The sequence below is a fragment of the Notothenia rossii genome, assembly GCF_949606895.1.
Source record: "Notothenia rossii genome assembly, chromosome: 3".
NCBI classification, from domain to species: Eukaryota; Metazoa; Chordata; class Actinopteri; order Perciformes; family Nototheniidae; genus Notothenia; species Notothenia rossii.
Window position 1 is genome coordinate 19,089,140 of NC_136901.1, and position 18,093 is coordinate 19,107,232.

Consider the following 18,093-nt stretch of genomic DNA (forward strand, 5'->3'; position numbering starts at 1 on the left):
TGAGCAAATTATACTTTTCATATGCGAGACATCGCCACAACGCAACGAGTCAAAATGTTCCGCTGTGTCCAACAACAAACAGCGCTCTGCATGTCCGACTGTTCCACTGTCTGTGTGTGTCTGTCAACACATTGGTCCAATCCCATTCAGCATCCCGTCAGAGTTGTTTTCCCCCACCAACAGTCTGCGAATCAGAGGCACAGTAGGGCGGGTCTTCGCGGAATGCGGGTGGGAAAAATGCGTGTCTTTAAAAAAAAAAAGTCAGAGAGTTAACAGCTCATCTAGTTGCATCTGTACTGTAGAGCTCTAGTAGCCTAGTTTCACCTACTGGGGTGGCATGGGGGGGCAACTGCTACCCTCAAAATAGGCCTTGCCACCCCAGCTGCCACCCCAGTTGGCAGCTTTGTTTTGAAAGAAAAGTTGTGGCTCATCGGAGAGAAAGTCTCTAATGTCCGAGTACAAGTGAATGCAGCACAAGACGCACGCCTTGTAACCCCTCCCCCGGCCCTGGCGCGAGCTTGGAAATATGATAGGCGGCGATTTCATTTGAACAGTACGGCGCAAAACGAGAAGCATTCGGACCCAAGTACTGAAGGAATGAGGTATTTGCGGTCTGCAATGACAGAGAAGAGCCTGTCAGGTTGGCTGTACTCAGCATTGAATCAAAACGCACTAAAGCTGTTGATCTTAATCAGTGTGTGAGGCGTTTTGCTGAACAAGATGGTAATCGCCGCATTCAGCTGTAAAAGACATGTCAACTTGATGCTCTGCTCACGGATGAGCATACAAAACTGTTAAGATGATGACCTTACGTGTGTAAATATATGTTTTTCTTTGTGGGGGTCTGCCCCCAAAAAACAGTTTCAAGTCCTGAGAAAGTCAAATAAGACGGTGTGTAAAACTACACTGCCCAGCCAAAAGAAAGTAACTACTTTGATTGAACTAGGCCAGTAGGTAAGGGCTTTCCACTGGATCATAACTGAAGTATAAAATAATGCATGACTGAAGTGATGGAGACCATGTTTGAAGGCAAACTAAAAGAGGAAATAACAGGTCAAGCAAATCCCCCTCTCAGATTCCACAGCAACCAGAAGAACATAAATACTGGCAGGTGATTTGATGAATCAGCTTTGTGATGGAATACAAAAAGCACAGTGCGTTTCCTTAGCTGTGGATGAGTCCACTGACACCACTGACAATGCTCAGTTGCTGGTGTTTGTGAGTTTTTATGATGAGGCAAAGGGGGGGTTTGTTGAAGATGTGTTGGGCCTGATGAACCTCAGTGGACACACAAGGGGGCAAGACATTTATAAAGCAATAATGGGAATGCTGAATGAAAGAAGGTGCGGCTGCCTTTATTCATAACTGCAGCTCTTACACTGCGACCCTGAGGGATCGAGCACAGACACAATAACAAGGAAAACTGCTGCATACAGATTATTTTTGTTTTTGCAACCTCGTGTTAAGAATCTTGTTGTAATTGTTTAAAAGTTTGAATGACCGTAATAAACGGACCTTTGTCTTGTTGAAAAAAAAATGTTGGACCTTTAAGATTTGTATTTGAGTATCCCTGTACTATAATATTGATAAAGTCCTGCCTGTCAGAAATCATTATAATTTACATAATGTTGTAGAAAATAAACACATTATCACACACAATAGTAGATTAATTTAAATTCGAAATATTGGTTAAAACAGCAATTTCTTAGTAATTACAATCAACAAAAAATGCTGATTTGAGATGAAGTTATATACGGTATTTTAATAATTGATGCGTGATATGATAATTGATTAAAATGTAAATCCATCAGCTGCAGTGTCATTAGCATATCCACAGTTTGTGAAGAATCATTGATAAAAAGAACCCAAAATAAATCCTTGTGGCACATCCTTTTTACATCAATGGAGAAGAAAACAAGGAAGCAGACGTTTGAGACCTGACTGAGCAACATTAGCATGATATTATGAATGAGAATACTCATTTCTAATATTTCAAATCATTTCCTAAGACATTTCCTGGAAAGATTTGTAATCTATTACTTACTAAAATGATTTAAATCACAGAGTTGGTGAATTTAAATTGATTATTTACTTTTAACATATATTCATAAGTTTACTTGAAAACCTACAAAGTTGTGTACAGTGCACAATAAGTCACCTGAACATGCAACATTGCAACAAAAAGCATTGAATTTATACACCTGGAAACTAACTTCCAAGTCTGTATCTGCTTTTTCTGCACTCATGTCCGAGTCTCAAGTCTTTAAGCACACATTCTCAAAATCAAGTCCTTGGGGATTAAGGACCCAAGTGACTCTGCAAGTGCTATTTTTTCTGACCCAAGTCTGACTCGAAGTCGAAGTCTGCAGATTTGATTTGTCTTATCCGAACAAGTCTCTAGTCCTTCAGGGTAGATATGTAGATATTTAAGGGTTAAATCGACTCAGGCGTATAGAGAGTCTTGTCTGGTGTAAAACAAGTCTCACAGCAGTCAAATCCAAGTAAAGTTCCCAGTGTTCAGGAGTCAAGTCTTGCAACTGTACATGTCCAAGTCATTCTCCAAGTCCCTTACCATGGCTACTCCCAGTGAAGTTCCATATCCTCATTTATTTACACCTGTAAGTGGATTTAGTTATTTCCAAATCCACTTACAATAAGTGCATTCAATCATAAAGACACAAACTCTTAAAAATGACAGTCCTACTGACGTTATGACGATGCCCTCACTACAGACTTATCAACATTATAACACAAGGTGAACACTTTGTAGTGTCAGTGTACAGTATGCAGTTGTCCCACAAGGTGAGACAAGCAGACAGACCCACCATGACCCCCCACTCCAGAGTGTTTCATGTGTGCTGCTATGTTTCAGGGGGGCAGGAGGAGTGGTCTGTTCGGCCCCTCCACAGCCTCGCTGCCGGCCTTCAGCTCTCTGAGTCCCAGAGCAGAGGAGAGCGACCTGACGCTGAGACCCAGCTGCACCCTGGGACCTGAGGCTGCCATCGCTGCTGACGCCCCCTCTCCCACAGGTACCTCACTGTCACTCCATCAGTACTCAGTCAGCTTTACTCATTTCTAGAGCTCCTTACGCCCAAAAAGCCCAAAGCCCAAAGCGCGTTGCATGAATTGCATTGAAATAATCAACCAACGACACAGAACAAATTAAACATGACTCTAATTAAATATACTATATTAACAGGTTCCACATTACTGTATTAGTTGAAAGCAATAATATTAAGTTGAACCTCATTTTTTTTTATTCAAACTTAATATTATTCATCTATGTAGTAAAGGTTTAGGAACATGTACTTGAAGTATTAGGAGAAGGAGAACTACTCATTGCAGAAAAAAGACTTAGCAAAATTGCTACAAATTCATTTTCTGATAACCAACTCATGGTTTTAGTTACTTAAACATAATGTTGGATGGTTTGATCTATACCAAATAATATATATATATATATATATATATAATACAAATATTTTCTTAAGTATTGTGTGTCAAAATCTGAATGTATTAAGTAACTAGTAAATACATTTGTAATAAATGTAATGGGGTAAAATGTGCTTTCAAGTTGTAGTTGAGTAAGTATAAACTAGTACAAAATGAAAATAGTTGGGAAAACTAAAGTACCTCAAGGTTCAAGGTTCTTTATTGTCAAACTAACATAGTTACAGAGTAATTATCTCGTTGAAAATCTTAGGACATAGGCTTCTCCAACAATGCAACACAATAATACAGATAAGCAGACAATATTAAAACAATATTAAAGTATATTATATTAAAAGTAATACAAAAAACAAAAATAGTTTAAAAACAAAAAAAAGTGGAATAGTGCAATACGAGTCTATATACAAGTTATTGGAATGATATATTAGATAATAGATACATAATTACTAAGTAGCAGATGAATGTTGTGAAATTGCAGTTCAGGTGTTTAACAGTCTTATTGCCTGTGGGATGAAGCTGTCCCTGAGTCTGGTGGTTTTAGTCCGGATGCTGCGCACCGCCTGCCAGATGGCAGCAGACTGAACAGTTTGAGGCTGGGGTGATGGGGGTCTTTTATAATCCTGAGGGCTTTCTTCCTGAGCCGCTGGGAGTAAAGGTCCTCCATGGATGGCAGCTCCGTCCTGGTGATGTGCTGTGCAGTTTTCACCACCCTCAAATGTGTAATAGAGTACAGTACTTGAGTTAATGTGCTTAGGTACTTTGCACCACTGGTAAAATCACTTTAAACTCACTAAAGAAATATAGACCTTTCAGTAACTAAGAAAAACAAGGTTGTTTTGCAAAGTCTGAGATCTTAACTGCGACTGAGACCCTTCCCAGGGCGGGTCAAAGCTCCTGACATCACTTCCTGTTCCTCTCCTGTGTTCCCCAGTGTTGGCCAGGTGCTCGGCCACGCAGGACATCAGGCAGCGCTGCAGTGACCCGTGTCTGCCTGGGGGGGGCGCTCCGACTGAAGGGGAGAATCGGAAAGTCTCCACTGATTCCTCCTCGAGAAAAGAGACGCAGCTGTCCCCCGAGTGGAGCACGCTGCGGAAAAGAACTGAGGACGCTGTGAGTGGACTCCATATCTGTAGGACCACCTCAATAAGCTGTGTGATCTGCTAACATAATAACTCCCTCATGTGTGTCTAATGGTGACAAATCACGCAACCAAACAAGATCTTGATTTTTTTAATGCATCTGATTTACAGTTTTTATCATCCCCTATGTTTTGTGTGTTTGTAACCTTTGACCTTTCTAGAGGGCTGATTGTCATGGACTTCCTCCTACCCCTCAAGTCCATGTAAGTGTGAAATCTAACAGCATGTGACCAAAAATAAAACCAATGGATTAACATGATCAGCTTCCTCGCATGGCATGAACGAGCTGCACTAGGAACACATTTTGTTTAAAGACCTTTTTATCGCTGCACTGTTTTGTCACATATGTTTGGATGTCTTTGTTTCCACTAAATGCAGGTATTCTGTATATTTGGAAACTTCATCGTCCAGATGCTGCGTGGTATATTTGGAGTAGTATATCCTAGTGCAACTTTTAATAAGATAAGATAGACCTTTATGCATCACACATTCAAGAGTTTAAAGCAGTAACAGAGTCAGAGTGAAAAACAGGACAGTACAGATTCACACGAGGATACTAAAATAAAAAATGATATGTAACATATATAATACATTATATAGAGGGTTGGGAGGGTTTCTTTTAAAATGTATTCCCTTACAATTGGTAGTTACATGTAATCACTAACCTAGTCTGAGTACCTCATTATAAAAGTAATGTAACCTGATTTCTTTCTATTACATTTGGATTACCTCAATATCAAATGCAATACCAAAAAGATGTTTTTTGCTGAAGTGTATTATGTAAGACAACAGAACAATGTAACCTTAGAAAAGAAGAAACCGAGATATTTAGGATCAGAAATGTGTCATGTGTTATTACAGATTTTTGGTTTGACAAATCCACCTTGTACATTTAAAATAAAGAAGCCTGAAAGTAGTCTCAATGAAAGCAACATACACTGTAATCCTGCTATTAATCCCCATTTTTTTCTAAAAATGTAACAGTAATCTGATTACATATTTCTTTATGTAACTAAGGGAATACAGTTACCCTTTTTTCATATCCTGATTACGTAATCCTATTACATTACATAGCATTTAGCTGACACGTTAATCCAGGGGTGTCAAACTCAAATACAGAGTGGGCCAAAATAAAAAAATGGGTACAAGTCGAGGGCCGGACTGGTTCAATGTTTATTGCAAAACGTATTGAAATGAATTTATTGCACATATAAAATCCTGGAACTAACAAAGCTTCAATTATTGCCTATAAAAACAACATTAAACATTAAATAATCGGTTGCATTCATTTCTTATGGCTCTATCTGCAGCTTTTCCAGAGTCATTTCTTATGATTAGGTTTTTCCACAGGCCAACAACAGCTTCAACATTTCCCTCAAAGAACAAACCAAACATCCCCTGTTGTCTCAAGTGCAGAAGGAAACATCCATGTAAACTCAGTGTGCTGCTTTGTGATGCTAGTTCAAGACAGATACTTGGCATCTCGTCTTGGGTGCAAGCTCATCAATGTGTGGGCTCAGGCTCGGAGCTGAGGAAACCCTCAGGATGGAGTGAAGGTGTGCGTGCAATATACCGGTGGCCAGATCTAATAGTAATTAGAAATTATCCTGTGGGCCGAAATTAAATCCACCAAGGGCCTGATTTGGCCCCCGGGCCTTGAGTTCGACACATGTGCCTTAATCCAAAGATTTATAAAAAGTGCAATAAACCATCAAGATTCAAACTAAAGACAACAAGATGAGTGCCAACATATTTACTTCGAACAAGCCAGACCATTGTAAGTGCTGCTGCATGAGTAAAACTCTTAAGTGCGTTTTATTTTATTTTATTATTCACCATGGAATAAGCGAAACAGTTGATCATGTAATCCATTACTCCCCAAGCCTGGTGATATAATACTTGTTATAATCATGCATGCTTTTTTGGTGAGAATGGATTTCGTAAATGGAGGTGTCAGCATTCACATGTCGGACCCTCAGTGATCAGCTGCTCTCTGGTTCTGTAGATGGGAGCCTGCTTCTCCAAAGTCTTCAACGGCTGTCCTCTTAAAATCCACTGTGCTGTCACATGGATTTTACCAAAGACAAGAGGTGAGACAGTCATGTCCTGTGTCTCCAACGGATGTACTTCCAAACACAATCAAGCAACTGTAAAAGTAACACCAAGATCAATGAAATGATGGAAATAATTCCCCCTTTAAACACTTTTCCTTCTTAGATCAGTACCTCATTCTTGGGGCAGAGGAAGGCATCTATACACTGAACCTGAATGAACTTCATGAAGATACACTAGAGAAGGTAAGGAAAGAACACAAAGGCCTCAGCTAGGGACTTTAGAAGAGTTGAATCTTGTCAATCTACTCAATTGCCCTTGCTAGCTGCCTTATAGAGGAAGATAGAGGAACAGATGACATCTCAGATGTGCCTAACCTGCGAATATCATAACATATCTGGTGTGGAATTAATCTGCAGATGCCCCTGCTGACAATGAGACCTAACCTTTCTATGGATGTCAGTTTTTGAATCATGAAAACCATCAATTGTTACAACAGTTATTGGCCGAAAGATAATTGAAAAAAAGTGATTTACCGCAAATACAAGAGTTCTTGAGCATACATTTATAAATGTCCCCAAATATCATTTTTTTGGTTGTTGGTGTGCTGTGTAGCGTGGCTCAAAAAAAAAGTTTCAAAAACATGTAAAGCGCTTTGAGGGGTCTTAAAGACTGGATAAAGTGCAATATAAGTACAGTCCATTTACCCTACTTTATTGAGAAGTGTTTTAAAGAAAATATATTGCTATTAGATTTTTCCCCTATTGCCTTGCCCTACTTTTGAGACAACAAGCCACCCAGACTGGAGATATGACCAGGAATGATATTTCTCAGGAAAGGTCCGATCTCTGTTTTCCCCCCCACAGATGCTGCCTCAGCGCTGCACCTGGCTGTACGTGATGAACAACGTGCTGATGTCTGTCTCAGGTAACTCCTCTCTCTGTGCTCAGAGGACAGTAAGACATGTTGTCCCCGCTGTAAGAAAGTCTGTCTCCTGCAGGGAAGTCCTCCCAGCTGTTCTCCCACAGCCTGCCGGCCCTGTTCGAGCAGAGAGGAGCTCTGCAGAAGAAGACCAGCAGCCTTTCCCTGAACACCAGCCGCTTCACAGAGAGGATCAGCTCCAGGTATACCAGCAGGAGGACATGGACCTGGCTGGGTTAGGGGGGTTACTTTAAAAATGTAATCTGTTACAATTTACATGGGAAAAAAGGAATCAGTAACCTAATCTGAGTATCAAAATATAAAAGTAGTGTAGCCTGATTACTTTCTGTTCCTTTTGGGTTCCCTTAATATCAAATGCATTGCAAATAAATAAAGAGAAAATAAAAAACATAAAATATTGCCATCTACTGAATGTACAGTTTGTGTCCAGGGTGGGAGGGCAGTGGTGTGGGGGAACAGATTTCTGATTATCTTAAAGTAACAGAAAATCGTCAGATTACACATTTCATATTTTTTTACAGGAAATTAGTCATTGTAAAGGAATACATTTTTAAAGTAACCCTCCCAGCCCTGGATATTAGTGACACTGTGTTAAGATGTAATGATAGAGCTGTTGACACCATCACTGATTATTTGTACTATACTTTTTTAAATGCACTCTGATTTTGTTACTTAAGTAGAAGTAACAGGACTCTTGCAAACGAGATTTTTAATCTCATGACACTTTCCTGTTTGAATAAAAGTTAAATCAAATAACAAAACTACAGCGTAAAATGCTCAGTTAAAGTAAACCTCCTGAATTCAAAATTAAAATTAAAATATGAATCATTAAATATACTTACATTGCCAAACTTCGAAGTACCCGGTATGCAGTACGGCCCATCTCAGAATCATATTCAATTATTTTTATTATAGTCAGTAATGCTGGGTAGCTTTAAACATTTAATAATAAAATATATAATGGTGCTATTGAATGCAGGAATAAGAAAAAAAACATACATATAAAAAAACAAGATAAAACCGAATGCAAAATCAAACACAGCAGAATATGTTCTGTATACTGTAATAGTATTTGAATATGTAGATATTTGGAATAAACAGATACAGTGTATTAAGTTGTTCTTTTACTAAACTGTGTTTTCTCTCTGAATCTACAGAAAGTTCGCGATATCTGTGAAGATCCCCGACACTAAAGGCTGCAAGAGGTGTAGTGTAGGTAAGTGTTGCACGCTTCAGATGCTCTCTGTGATTATTCAGTGACACCAACAGACCCCCCCCGCCCCCTTGTCTCAGCCAGGAACCCGTACACTGACAGCACGTTCCTCTGCGGGGCGGTGCCCTCCGGCCTGGTGCTGCTGCTCTGGTACGAGCCGCTGCAGAAGTTCATGCATCTCAAGGTCTGTACTGCTTTCAGACCAAGAAAGTACTTCATGCATTCGTCTTTGTGCAATATGTAGAAAAGAACAACTAAGGCAGTGTTGGAAAAGTACTTAAGTAAAAGCAGCAATACTACATAAAAGTGCAAAAGTATCAAGATCGAATTATACTTTGATTACCAAAAGTAAAAGTACTCATTATGCTCAAGGCCCATTTCAGAATCATGAATATAAAATGACTGGATTATGATGCGAGTTTGAGGAAGCATTTAGATTTAGTGATATAAAAGTAGCAAAACCATTTTAATCTGAAAAGTCACTTAAGCTTAATAAATAAAACATTAAATAATAAATGTAGTGGAGTGAAAATACATTATTTACCTTTTTGTTTGTAAGTACAACTTTGAGTAAAAATGCAAAGTATAATTAAATGGAAATACTCAAGTAAAGCATAAGTACTTCAAAATTGTACTTACAATTTAAGTACTTAATACAGTCAAATAATTATTAATAAATGCCACCTTCCTATAGTTTCTCCAGGGATTGCCTGATATAAGGGAGGCGTGTGGTGCAGTGGGTTGTGCGTTGGTGTTGGGATCAGATGGTCACAGGTTCAAACCCAACTGCAGTCAGCATGTCGTTGTGTCCCTGAGACACTTCACCCCAAATTGCTCCTGTGCTGATTGCCCACAGTATTGAGTATGTTAGTCGCTTTGGATATAAGCGTCTAACAAGTAATGTAAGGCAAGGCAAATGTATTTATATAGCACCTTTCAACACAAGGCAATTCAAGGTGCTTTACAAAAATGAAAGACATTCAGACAAAGGCATACAAGGCATATTTAAATGACTTTTTTTTTTTTTTAAATCTTATTCTACATTCTCTGCAATTTATTGTGTTAGGGGGTTACATTGCACATTGGTCTTGAAGGATAATCTTACACTATTTTGTTCTAATTTGTTTCTTCTTGCACTATCTTATTGTTATTTTTTTTTTAAAGAATTCTAACATGTCTTATATATATGCTGATGTTGCATTGTTTAAGGAGCCTGGAACTTAAGATTTCCACTGCCATAGCTAAACTGTAGCTACTGTGCTTATTACAATAAAGCCTTTAAACCTTTCAATCTAATGTCCCACTTTAAAACCTTGAATGAATCCCATTCCTCTCTATCTTCATCTAACCTTCCTCTTCCTCTGTGTTCCGTGCAGCACATAGCGATGAAGCTGCCTGACTCCCTGCAGATATTCGAGCTGCTGGTCTTGGTGTCCGATGAGTTCCCCCAGCTGTGTGTGGGGGTGAGGGACTGTAGCAATGGGAAGAGGCCGCACAGCCAGCAGCTGCAGTTCGACATAATCGAGCTAAACAGCACGCCCACTTCAGCTCCAGGTAGGAAGGCTGTCTCTGTTCACGCTTCTATACAAGTAGGTTATCAGAGGTATCTTCTGTTTCTGATTTTGTGACTTAAGAAGTGGTTACAAAATAATAGGTGGATTAATATACTTTATTTAGGAAAATAGGGGACATAAAATTAAAACAATAGTGTAAACTCTTATTTCAAACATGATCAATCACACATAGGAACAGCAAGGTAAAACTGTAGAAATGTACTTAACAAGATATACTTGATACAGATAAACTGATTTATTTCAGATTGCTAAAATACATTTTGATGCTCACCACCGTCCACAGCTGCTTGTCAGCGGTGGAAAGTAACTAAGTACATTTACTCAAGTATTGCACTTGTGTACTTTTTAGAAATATTTGTACTTTACTTGAGTTTTTAAATGTACTGCTACTTTATACTTGTACCGCTACATTTCAGAGACAAATATCGTACTTTTTACTCCACTACATTTATTTATCACTCACAGTTACGTATAATGCAGTCAAGTACTCCTGATTTACACGGTATTTGGTATTTAGATGTGGTCCATATTGATAAACTACAATACTCAAATGTATGAAAAAAAGGATATTATGATAACCATAGTAATATAATACTGTGAAAAGACCCATTCTGCATAATGAGTACTTTTACTATTGATACTTGAAGTACATTTATCTGATAATGATTGTGTCCTCTGTACCCTTCTATACTTATATATACTGTACCAATGTGCGGAATGAGTACTTTTCACTTCTTGTAATAAAAGTATACTTTTGTACTATGGAGGGGTAACTGAGATGAACCCCCCTCAGTCTGTCCTGCTGTCCCTGTAAAGCTGAGTCTGACTCTTGTCTGTGTGTCTGCAGACAGTGGAGCACTGGGGGCCGTGCAGGTCACCCAGATGGACAGAGACACTGTCCTCATCGCGCTAGAAAGTAAGTCTTTCCCTCTCAACACGTTCAAAATCCATCATACCGATTCTTAATATTCTGTCTCTTGGTCTCGTGGTGCAGAAACTGTAAAGATAGTGAACCTGCGAGGGTTCCCGTCCAAAGAGCTGGCAGCTGAGATGCTCTTTGACTTCCCAATCGAGACTCTAGGTAAAAATAATACTGCGTAAAACAGTCAGTGACACTTCCTGTTTCTGCTGACCAATGAGTGACTTGAAATCTTCTCCCAGTCTGCCTACAGGACAGTGTGCTGGCTTTCTGGAAGCATGGCCTTAAAGGGAGGAGTTTTCATTCAAATGAGGTGACTCGCTTTAAGATGTAAGGCCTTCTGGGCCTAAGCTGTGTTTGTCACATTTGTGTCTATAAAAATGTGTTTCCATCTTTATCTGCAGGTTACACAAGAGATTACAGATGAGAGTCGAGTTTTCAGAGTTCTAGGAACCAACAGGTACTGACAATATACGAATGTGACAATACCAACATCCTTCACTGATGAAACAACAGCAGTAATACTTGGAGCAGTCAAGTTAAAGAAAATATAAACTGAGATACAATTAATCATGAAGATCAAGAAATCGTTTTTAATTCTTTAAATACGGTTTTCTTGAAGATTGATTTGTGCTTCCTAAATTAGCATTGTGATTTGTCCTCCTTTTTTTCTTAACCTTGTGCAGGGACATCATCCTTCAGAGCACACCAACAGATGAGCCCTCAGCCCTGAGCAACCTGTACATCCTCACCGGACATGAGAGCAGCTACTGAGAGGAAAGGGAGGCTATTTCTCCCAAACTGACACTGGAGAGGAGAGTTTCAAAGCTCAGTGGTGTAAATGGTGTCCAGACACAACTTGAGGGGAACATCTCTGTTTGTAATTCAGTTAGCCGTTCAGACTTCAAGTCACACATGTACAAAAGAGACCTTCTAAGTGAGTTTATAACTTTTGTGTGCAAAAGATTTTCTTGTAGGAAAACAATTCATACTACCAGCTTTAATCTCAGTGTGACTGCCGCAGGGAAACGTTCCAGTCCTGCTAATACGTGCGCTACTGTCTACTGATGTCATCATGCTCCATAGACTGTAGTAAAACATGGTCATAACATCTGTGACAGCACATCTGCAGACTTATATCAACCCATTACATTAACTAAACTGAATAACCCTTAAAGAAATATCGATTTGCATAAATGACATGAAAATGCAAGGGAAAGGAAGTTGAGACTTATTTCCATTGGTTGAACTGAAGATAAAGTGGGTTGCCTTTTTCCGGTTTATTCACCATGATTTCTCCTCCACAATCATACTTGGGAAAGGGAGACTTGTATTTTTGGAAAACTTTGAATATAACTAAGTTTATGCTTAATGATAAGTTTGTGGCTAATAGAACCAGAAGTAGCTTTAATGACGTAAATACTCCCAGGTTGTCAACATGGAAATCCTTCTCCCCTATACCATCCATCCCATTTTTCCTGAACGCAGCATATGTCATCATGCCAAAGAAGTAAATGATTGTTCTCACTTTAAACAGGGACCACTTCCATTGTTTGGTGTGTTGATTAATATGTGAGGTGTTCAAATTGTATCAGCCAGTAGCTACCTATTTCTATACAAATATGAGAGAAGCTCTCTTTAAGAATATACATGATCTGGTTAAAGCTAGCTTAAAAAAAGAAACAACATTTCAGTCATAATTGCATTGTCAGTTGAATATTTCAAACAGTGTGTGTAACCATGTACTTACCCAAGAACGATGAAGGGGCCTTTCATTGCAGCCAGTTGAGGCCACACACTGCTTTACATGTGACTCTGTCCCTTATCCTTAAGGGACTTAAACATAGGCTAAATGTACACACAAGGTGCCATAGAAACTGAATGCAATTAAAGTGTACTTCTGCTTGTTTGATTAAAATGTAAATTCCACTACATCAGAGTTGTGTGCGTAATGATATTTGTTATTTATGGAAAGGGAACTGTACAAGTAACACTCACCTTTCCCTGAGAGATACTTGAAGGACATAATATGCATATGGATATTTGTTTTTTAAAGATGTTTTTATTGTAATTGTGTATACATTTTAAGTATATAACAATACCGTTTGCTCATATTGTATGGAGGGATTGTAATATGCACAATAAACGTTTTAATACCCTTTGTCAGTTTTTTTGTTTTGTCCTTTTGGTTGCGTATGTGATTGTAATCTAATAATACATCTAAATAAATATGTGTGGAGCAAGCTCTGCAGCTGAGGTAGGCCACGTCCGTCAACAGCAGTACCCCAGTAGTATAGTGTTGTGCAATGAAAATCTTAGGTCACAGGCTCCTCCAACAATAAAACATAAATATATACATGACAAAACAATAAAAATAGTGCAAGCTCAGGCATTAAGCAGTCTTCGGCCCGTCCACACAGCGGCGTGCGTTGAAGCTTCAACGCCTCTGCCCACTCACTTTGAATGGGGTTGACGTTACGCTTCGCCGAACTGCATTGTGGGAGCGAAGCATAGCTTTGCTCCCGTTGCTCGCTGCAAAAGTTGACCAATGTTCAACTTTTGAAGCTTCGGCGGAAGCGTCAGCCAATCGAATCATATGCCAGTACAAGCTCTAGCCCAGGGGTTTTCAAAGTGTGGGTAGGTGAGCCTCCCCTCAGAGAACATAAGAACAGCCGCGCCCCCCCTCCCAATTATTATTGCTATTGTTATTATTATTATTATTATTATTATTATTATTATTATTATTATTATTATTGTTGTTGTTGCTATAATGCAGGGGTATTCAATTGCATTTCAAAGAGGTCCAGTAAGAGAAAATGTAATTAAATGCTCTGTTTTCGCTGTCTACCTTCCGCCATTTGAAATTACTCCGACTGTTTCTCTCCTCTTCGTCTCTGTGTGTGTGTTTGAATCTATTGTGCTGACTGCACCGATTTGATTGGCTGAGTAGCGTCACCTCCTTAAAACATTAAACAATAACTTTTTTAAACCTTTTTATTTTTATGTTTTAAACATATTGTATAAAACTCCCCCACTACTTGGACTATTCCTTGCACCCCTCTAGAATAAGCCCGAATGGTCTCAACCATATTGCATCAGTAACGTGCACTTGTTATTATAACAAGATCGCAAGGACGCTGGTAGCGATCGGAAAATTGAGTGTTGTTCAGTTTGTGTGTTGTGGAACATGCGTGTCCGTGCATGAAAATATACCACACACCCAATTACAATTGCATGTTCAATTCACTACTCTGGAAGTTAATACAGTTGTTAAAGTTGGAACACCCTGTGGACAGCCGTTCTTCCTTGCATGTCAGTCGTCGACACCTTCTTACAGAGGACAGGCACATCTAGCAGCAACACGACCCGTATATTTCCGCACGCCGTGTTCTCAAGACATATTTTTTTTAACATTTTCAACATGGTGGATAAATCCTTATATACTCCCGGCAACACACTGAGCGTTAACTTTGCCTCCTTATTACTCACCCCTACTTTAGTGGGAACAATGAGTCTGCGTCTTTGATGCACACAGGAATAAACGTAGATCATCCTCTGGCTGCAGCCTCTACCGGCACTTGCTTTTGATCAAAGTCAATGTGGAAAACCTGCACTCAAACAGGTAGGTGGAGGTGAAGGGAATGAGCACTTTTACAGCCTTTTTGGCGAGGTGGAGGAACTCGGTCTCCACAGACAGCCACAAGTGGGCAAGTGTAATTTTACTCATCTTTTTCTCGTTCTTTTGTGTCTCACGCTGCGCCTCCCCTGAAGCTCTCTGGCGCCCCCCAGGGGAGGCGCGCCTCACACTTTGAAAACCGCTGCTCTAGCCAATCAAACCGCTTGCTTGTGTGTCGGGCGGGAGATTCATGTTTCAGCCCCCCCCCGCCGGCAGGATCCTCTATGGAGCACCTGTAGAAGGTCAGGATGCTCTCTATGGTGCACCTGTAGAAGGTCAGGATCCTCTCTATGGTGCACCTGTAGAAGGTCAGGATCCTCTCTATGGTGCACCTGTAGAAGGTCCTCTGGCCCTCAGGTGGTGATGTAGCTCTTCCCTGCTCCACCCTCTGGCCCTGAGGTGGTGATGTAGTTCGCAGGCGTCACAGTGTGACCGTGGCGTTCGCAAAGTAACTAAAGGTGTAGAAAAGGCCCCAAAATTATAGATATTGATATACATGTATATATTGTTAAGTATTATTTTGCAATAGCATCCTTACTCCATGTTTAATGGTACATCCCGTTGTGACGTCATAGGCATGATAAGCCGAGCGTGGAGCGCTATATGTCTCTTGTTGATTACGCAGCACTGCCATGCTGGTTCATTCCCCTGAATAAATGGATGAGAGAAGAAAAATGACTGCGCATACTTTATTAGTTTAACAGGTTATGGGCCCAGGCAAAGTTGGACTCATGTTAGTTTTCCGAAAGAAGTTTAACGCAAAGTATTACACGGAACTTCTACAAACTATGTGGACCAATAAGTAAAGAAGTGGCAGAAGATATTACAAGCAAAGCGACGTACTACGTGAGAACGCAATGCTAACAAGCTAGTTTAGCAAGCTCATCGCTGTGCTAACAAGATGGCAAGCAGAACAACGTGAGTTTTCGCGCCACAGCTTTTGTTCGATGGAACCGACGATAAGTATGACTTTTGGGAAACATTATTATATGAAAGAACATTATTCTGGAAAAAGTAAACCACGGATAATAAACCTCTACACGTCGTTGACCAAGCTACACATGTCAAACAGCGAAAGTGTTACAGACTATCTTATACGGGCGGAGAACATTATCGCGGCTTTGAGGGAAACAGGTGAGACCATTGAGCGACGGACTCATAATCGCCATGATAGGAGGACTACCAGACACCTTTAAGACACTGGCTGTTCATGTAACGCAGAATGAAGATAACGTTACATTCATAGACTTTAAAAGGAGAATGCGTGTATACGAAAAGGCAGAAACATTTAGGATAAAAGAAACCACAGATAACGTGATGAAAACTAATGTTAGACAAGGCAGAGGCCCCGGCAAGATGTCTGCTAACAATAGAAAAGAAGAAGATGCTAACGTTATATGCTACAAATGTGGAATAAGAGGGCATAAGGCAAGAAAATGTTACAAAAAAGTGTGGTGTGGTTACGGCAAAAATAACACACACGAAGAATCCCTGTGCAAGAAAAAAGGGGGACAAGATGGTGTCAGAAAAGTGAAAGAGGGGGAAAACAGCAAACAAGACCAATTCTTCAAGGCAAAGCACACAAGAGAGGGAGACCTCCAGACAACGTAGAGATGAGAGGCATCATGGTGGACGCTGGCGCAACATCCCACATCGTGAACAATATTGAAAAGTTTTACAGCTTTGATGACTCATTCCTTTCAGGGACACATTCAGTGGAGTTAGCTGACGGGACCAAATGCAGCGGAATAGCACTACGCAGAGGAACAGCGATCTTGCATCTGCTAGACCAGTGTTTTTCAAAATGGGGGCCCCGACCCCCCGGGGGGGCGCCATGGGGGTCACGCAAACTTTGAGGGAAAGGGGAATTCTTTGTTTTTTAAAGATGTTATTAATAACTGCATATCTATCAATCTATGTGTCCTTTGATGCCAATCTTTTAATATTTTTTATTTATTAATATTTTATTTTTAATGACCATTGGGGCATAGAGCTGCCATCCCCACCATACGTCATCTTACATAATTCAGAGCTGATTGGCTTTAAGTACGTGTTCCGCAAACAGTGCGGTGTGTGAAGAGGAGACGAGAGACGAGTCCTAAAACCAGGAAGTAAGCTGCGCATGGGTTCCCTCCACAAAAAAGCAATGATATTTCTCCATGGGATTTTAGAAAATAGCTCAAAATAAGATCTGTGAGAAACGTACCTTTTAGATATATGCATGTTTTGTTCAGCCGGATAATATCCACATGTCTACCCTACTTTTATAATTTTCTAATCATAAATCTATCGATTAGATTTATGATAGACTTTTGAAACTACAAGAAGATAAGGAGGACTTTTACACAAAAGTAATAGAGATTTTTGTCTAGAAGGATAGGCAAATGGACTTCATCTTCAAGTCAAGGTAAGACCGCAATTTTATTGAAAATGGGATCTTACTAAGAGACAACAATTCAATATTTAAATGATAAAATTACATTTTTTGGGTATCCTTTTGTTGAACTGTCTGTTTAAAATTAATCGAAGCATCAGACAAAAAAAGCTTTTGAAAATAATATTATATTTTGATTTAGGTCAAAATATAATATTTGTAAACCTGAAGAGTCAGTGCTAGTGCCTCACCAGCCATGAAACTCACAGCAGAAGCTTATATATAGACATCTACGTTTTTTGTGCCCCACCACTTTTGTACATATAAAAACGCCACTGCGAACACAGGAGGGGGCTTGGCTGTCTTCAAATAAAGACGGCTCATTTGAATTCTCCCCAAATATATTGAGGCTGAACCTGAACTTTGAATTCTCTGCTCCCATCATAATCTTGGCGTTCTTGTTAAAATTGTGAATGCATAATTAAAAATACTATGTAACTGGTTTGCAGTTAATAAATTATCCCTTAATGTGGCCAAAACAAATTACATGTTATTCAATACAAAGTCTGAGAGTAGAAATGAATGAATTATACGGATTTGCAATACAGAGATAGAAAATGCCCCCGCATAGTCCGCCTATAGGAAGAAACGGCCCTAGCTAGACGACACTGGACGACAGCACAGTGCACAGCTACGGGATGCACTGTACATACCTTCATACCCACATGACATCTTCTCTGTGGCAAGAGCGGCA

General features: G+C 39.7%; 1 protein-coding gene across 4 annotated transcripts in view; it reads left to right on the forward strand.

Moving 5' to 3' along the window:
* Positions 1-13,450, forward strand: part of map4k2 (mitogen-activated protein kinase kinase kinase kinase 2) — a 44,986-nt gene extending 31,536 nt beyond the window's left edge. For 3 of the 4 annotated variants that reach the window (XM_079671715.1, XM_079671716.1, XM_079671718.1), the window contains 15 exons: positions 2,873-3,029; positions 4,382-4,560; positions 4,751-4,792; positions 6,595-6,679; positions 6,807-6,886; positions 7,508-7,568; positions 7,642-7,765; positions 8,741-8,799; positions 8,877-8,980; positions 10,173-10,350; positions 11,218-11,286; positions 11,365-11,451; positions 11,532-11,602; positions 11,694-11,749; positions 11,976-13,450. In XM_079671715.1, the coding sequence (XP_079527841.1) occupies positions 2,873-3,029; positions 4,382-4,560; positions 4,751-4,792; positions 6,595-6,679; positions 6,807-6,886; positions 7,508-7,568; positions 7,642-7,765; positions 8,741-8,799; positions 8,877-8,980; positions 10,173-10,350; positions 11,218-11,286; positions 11,365-11,451; positions 11,532-11,602; positions 11,694-11,749; positions 11,976-12,063 (1,440 nt within the window). In that variant the 3' untranslated portion in view covers positions 12,064-13,450. The remainder of the gene's footprint in view (positions 1-2,872; positions 3,030-4,381; positions 4,561-4,750; positions 4,793-6,594; positions 6,680-6,806; positions 6,887-7,507; positions 7,569-7,641; positions 7,766-8,740; positions 8,800-8,876; positions 8,981-10,172; positions 10,351-11,217; positions 11,287-11,364; positions 11,452-11,531; positions 11,603-11,693; positions 11,750-11,975) is intronic. The other variant, XM_079671717.1, reaches the window with a different exon arrangement.
* Positions 13,451-18,093: the final 4,643 nt, after the last annotated feature.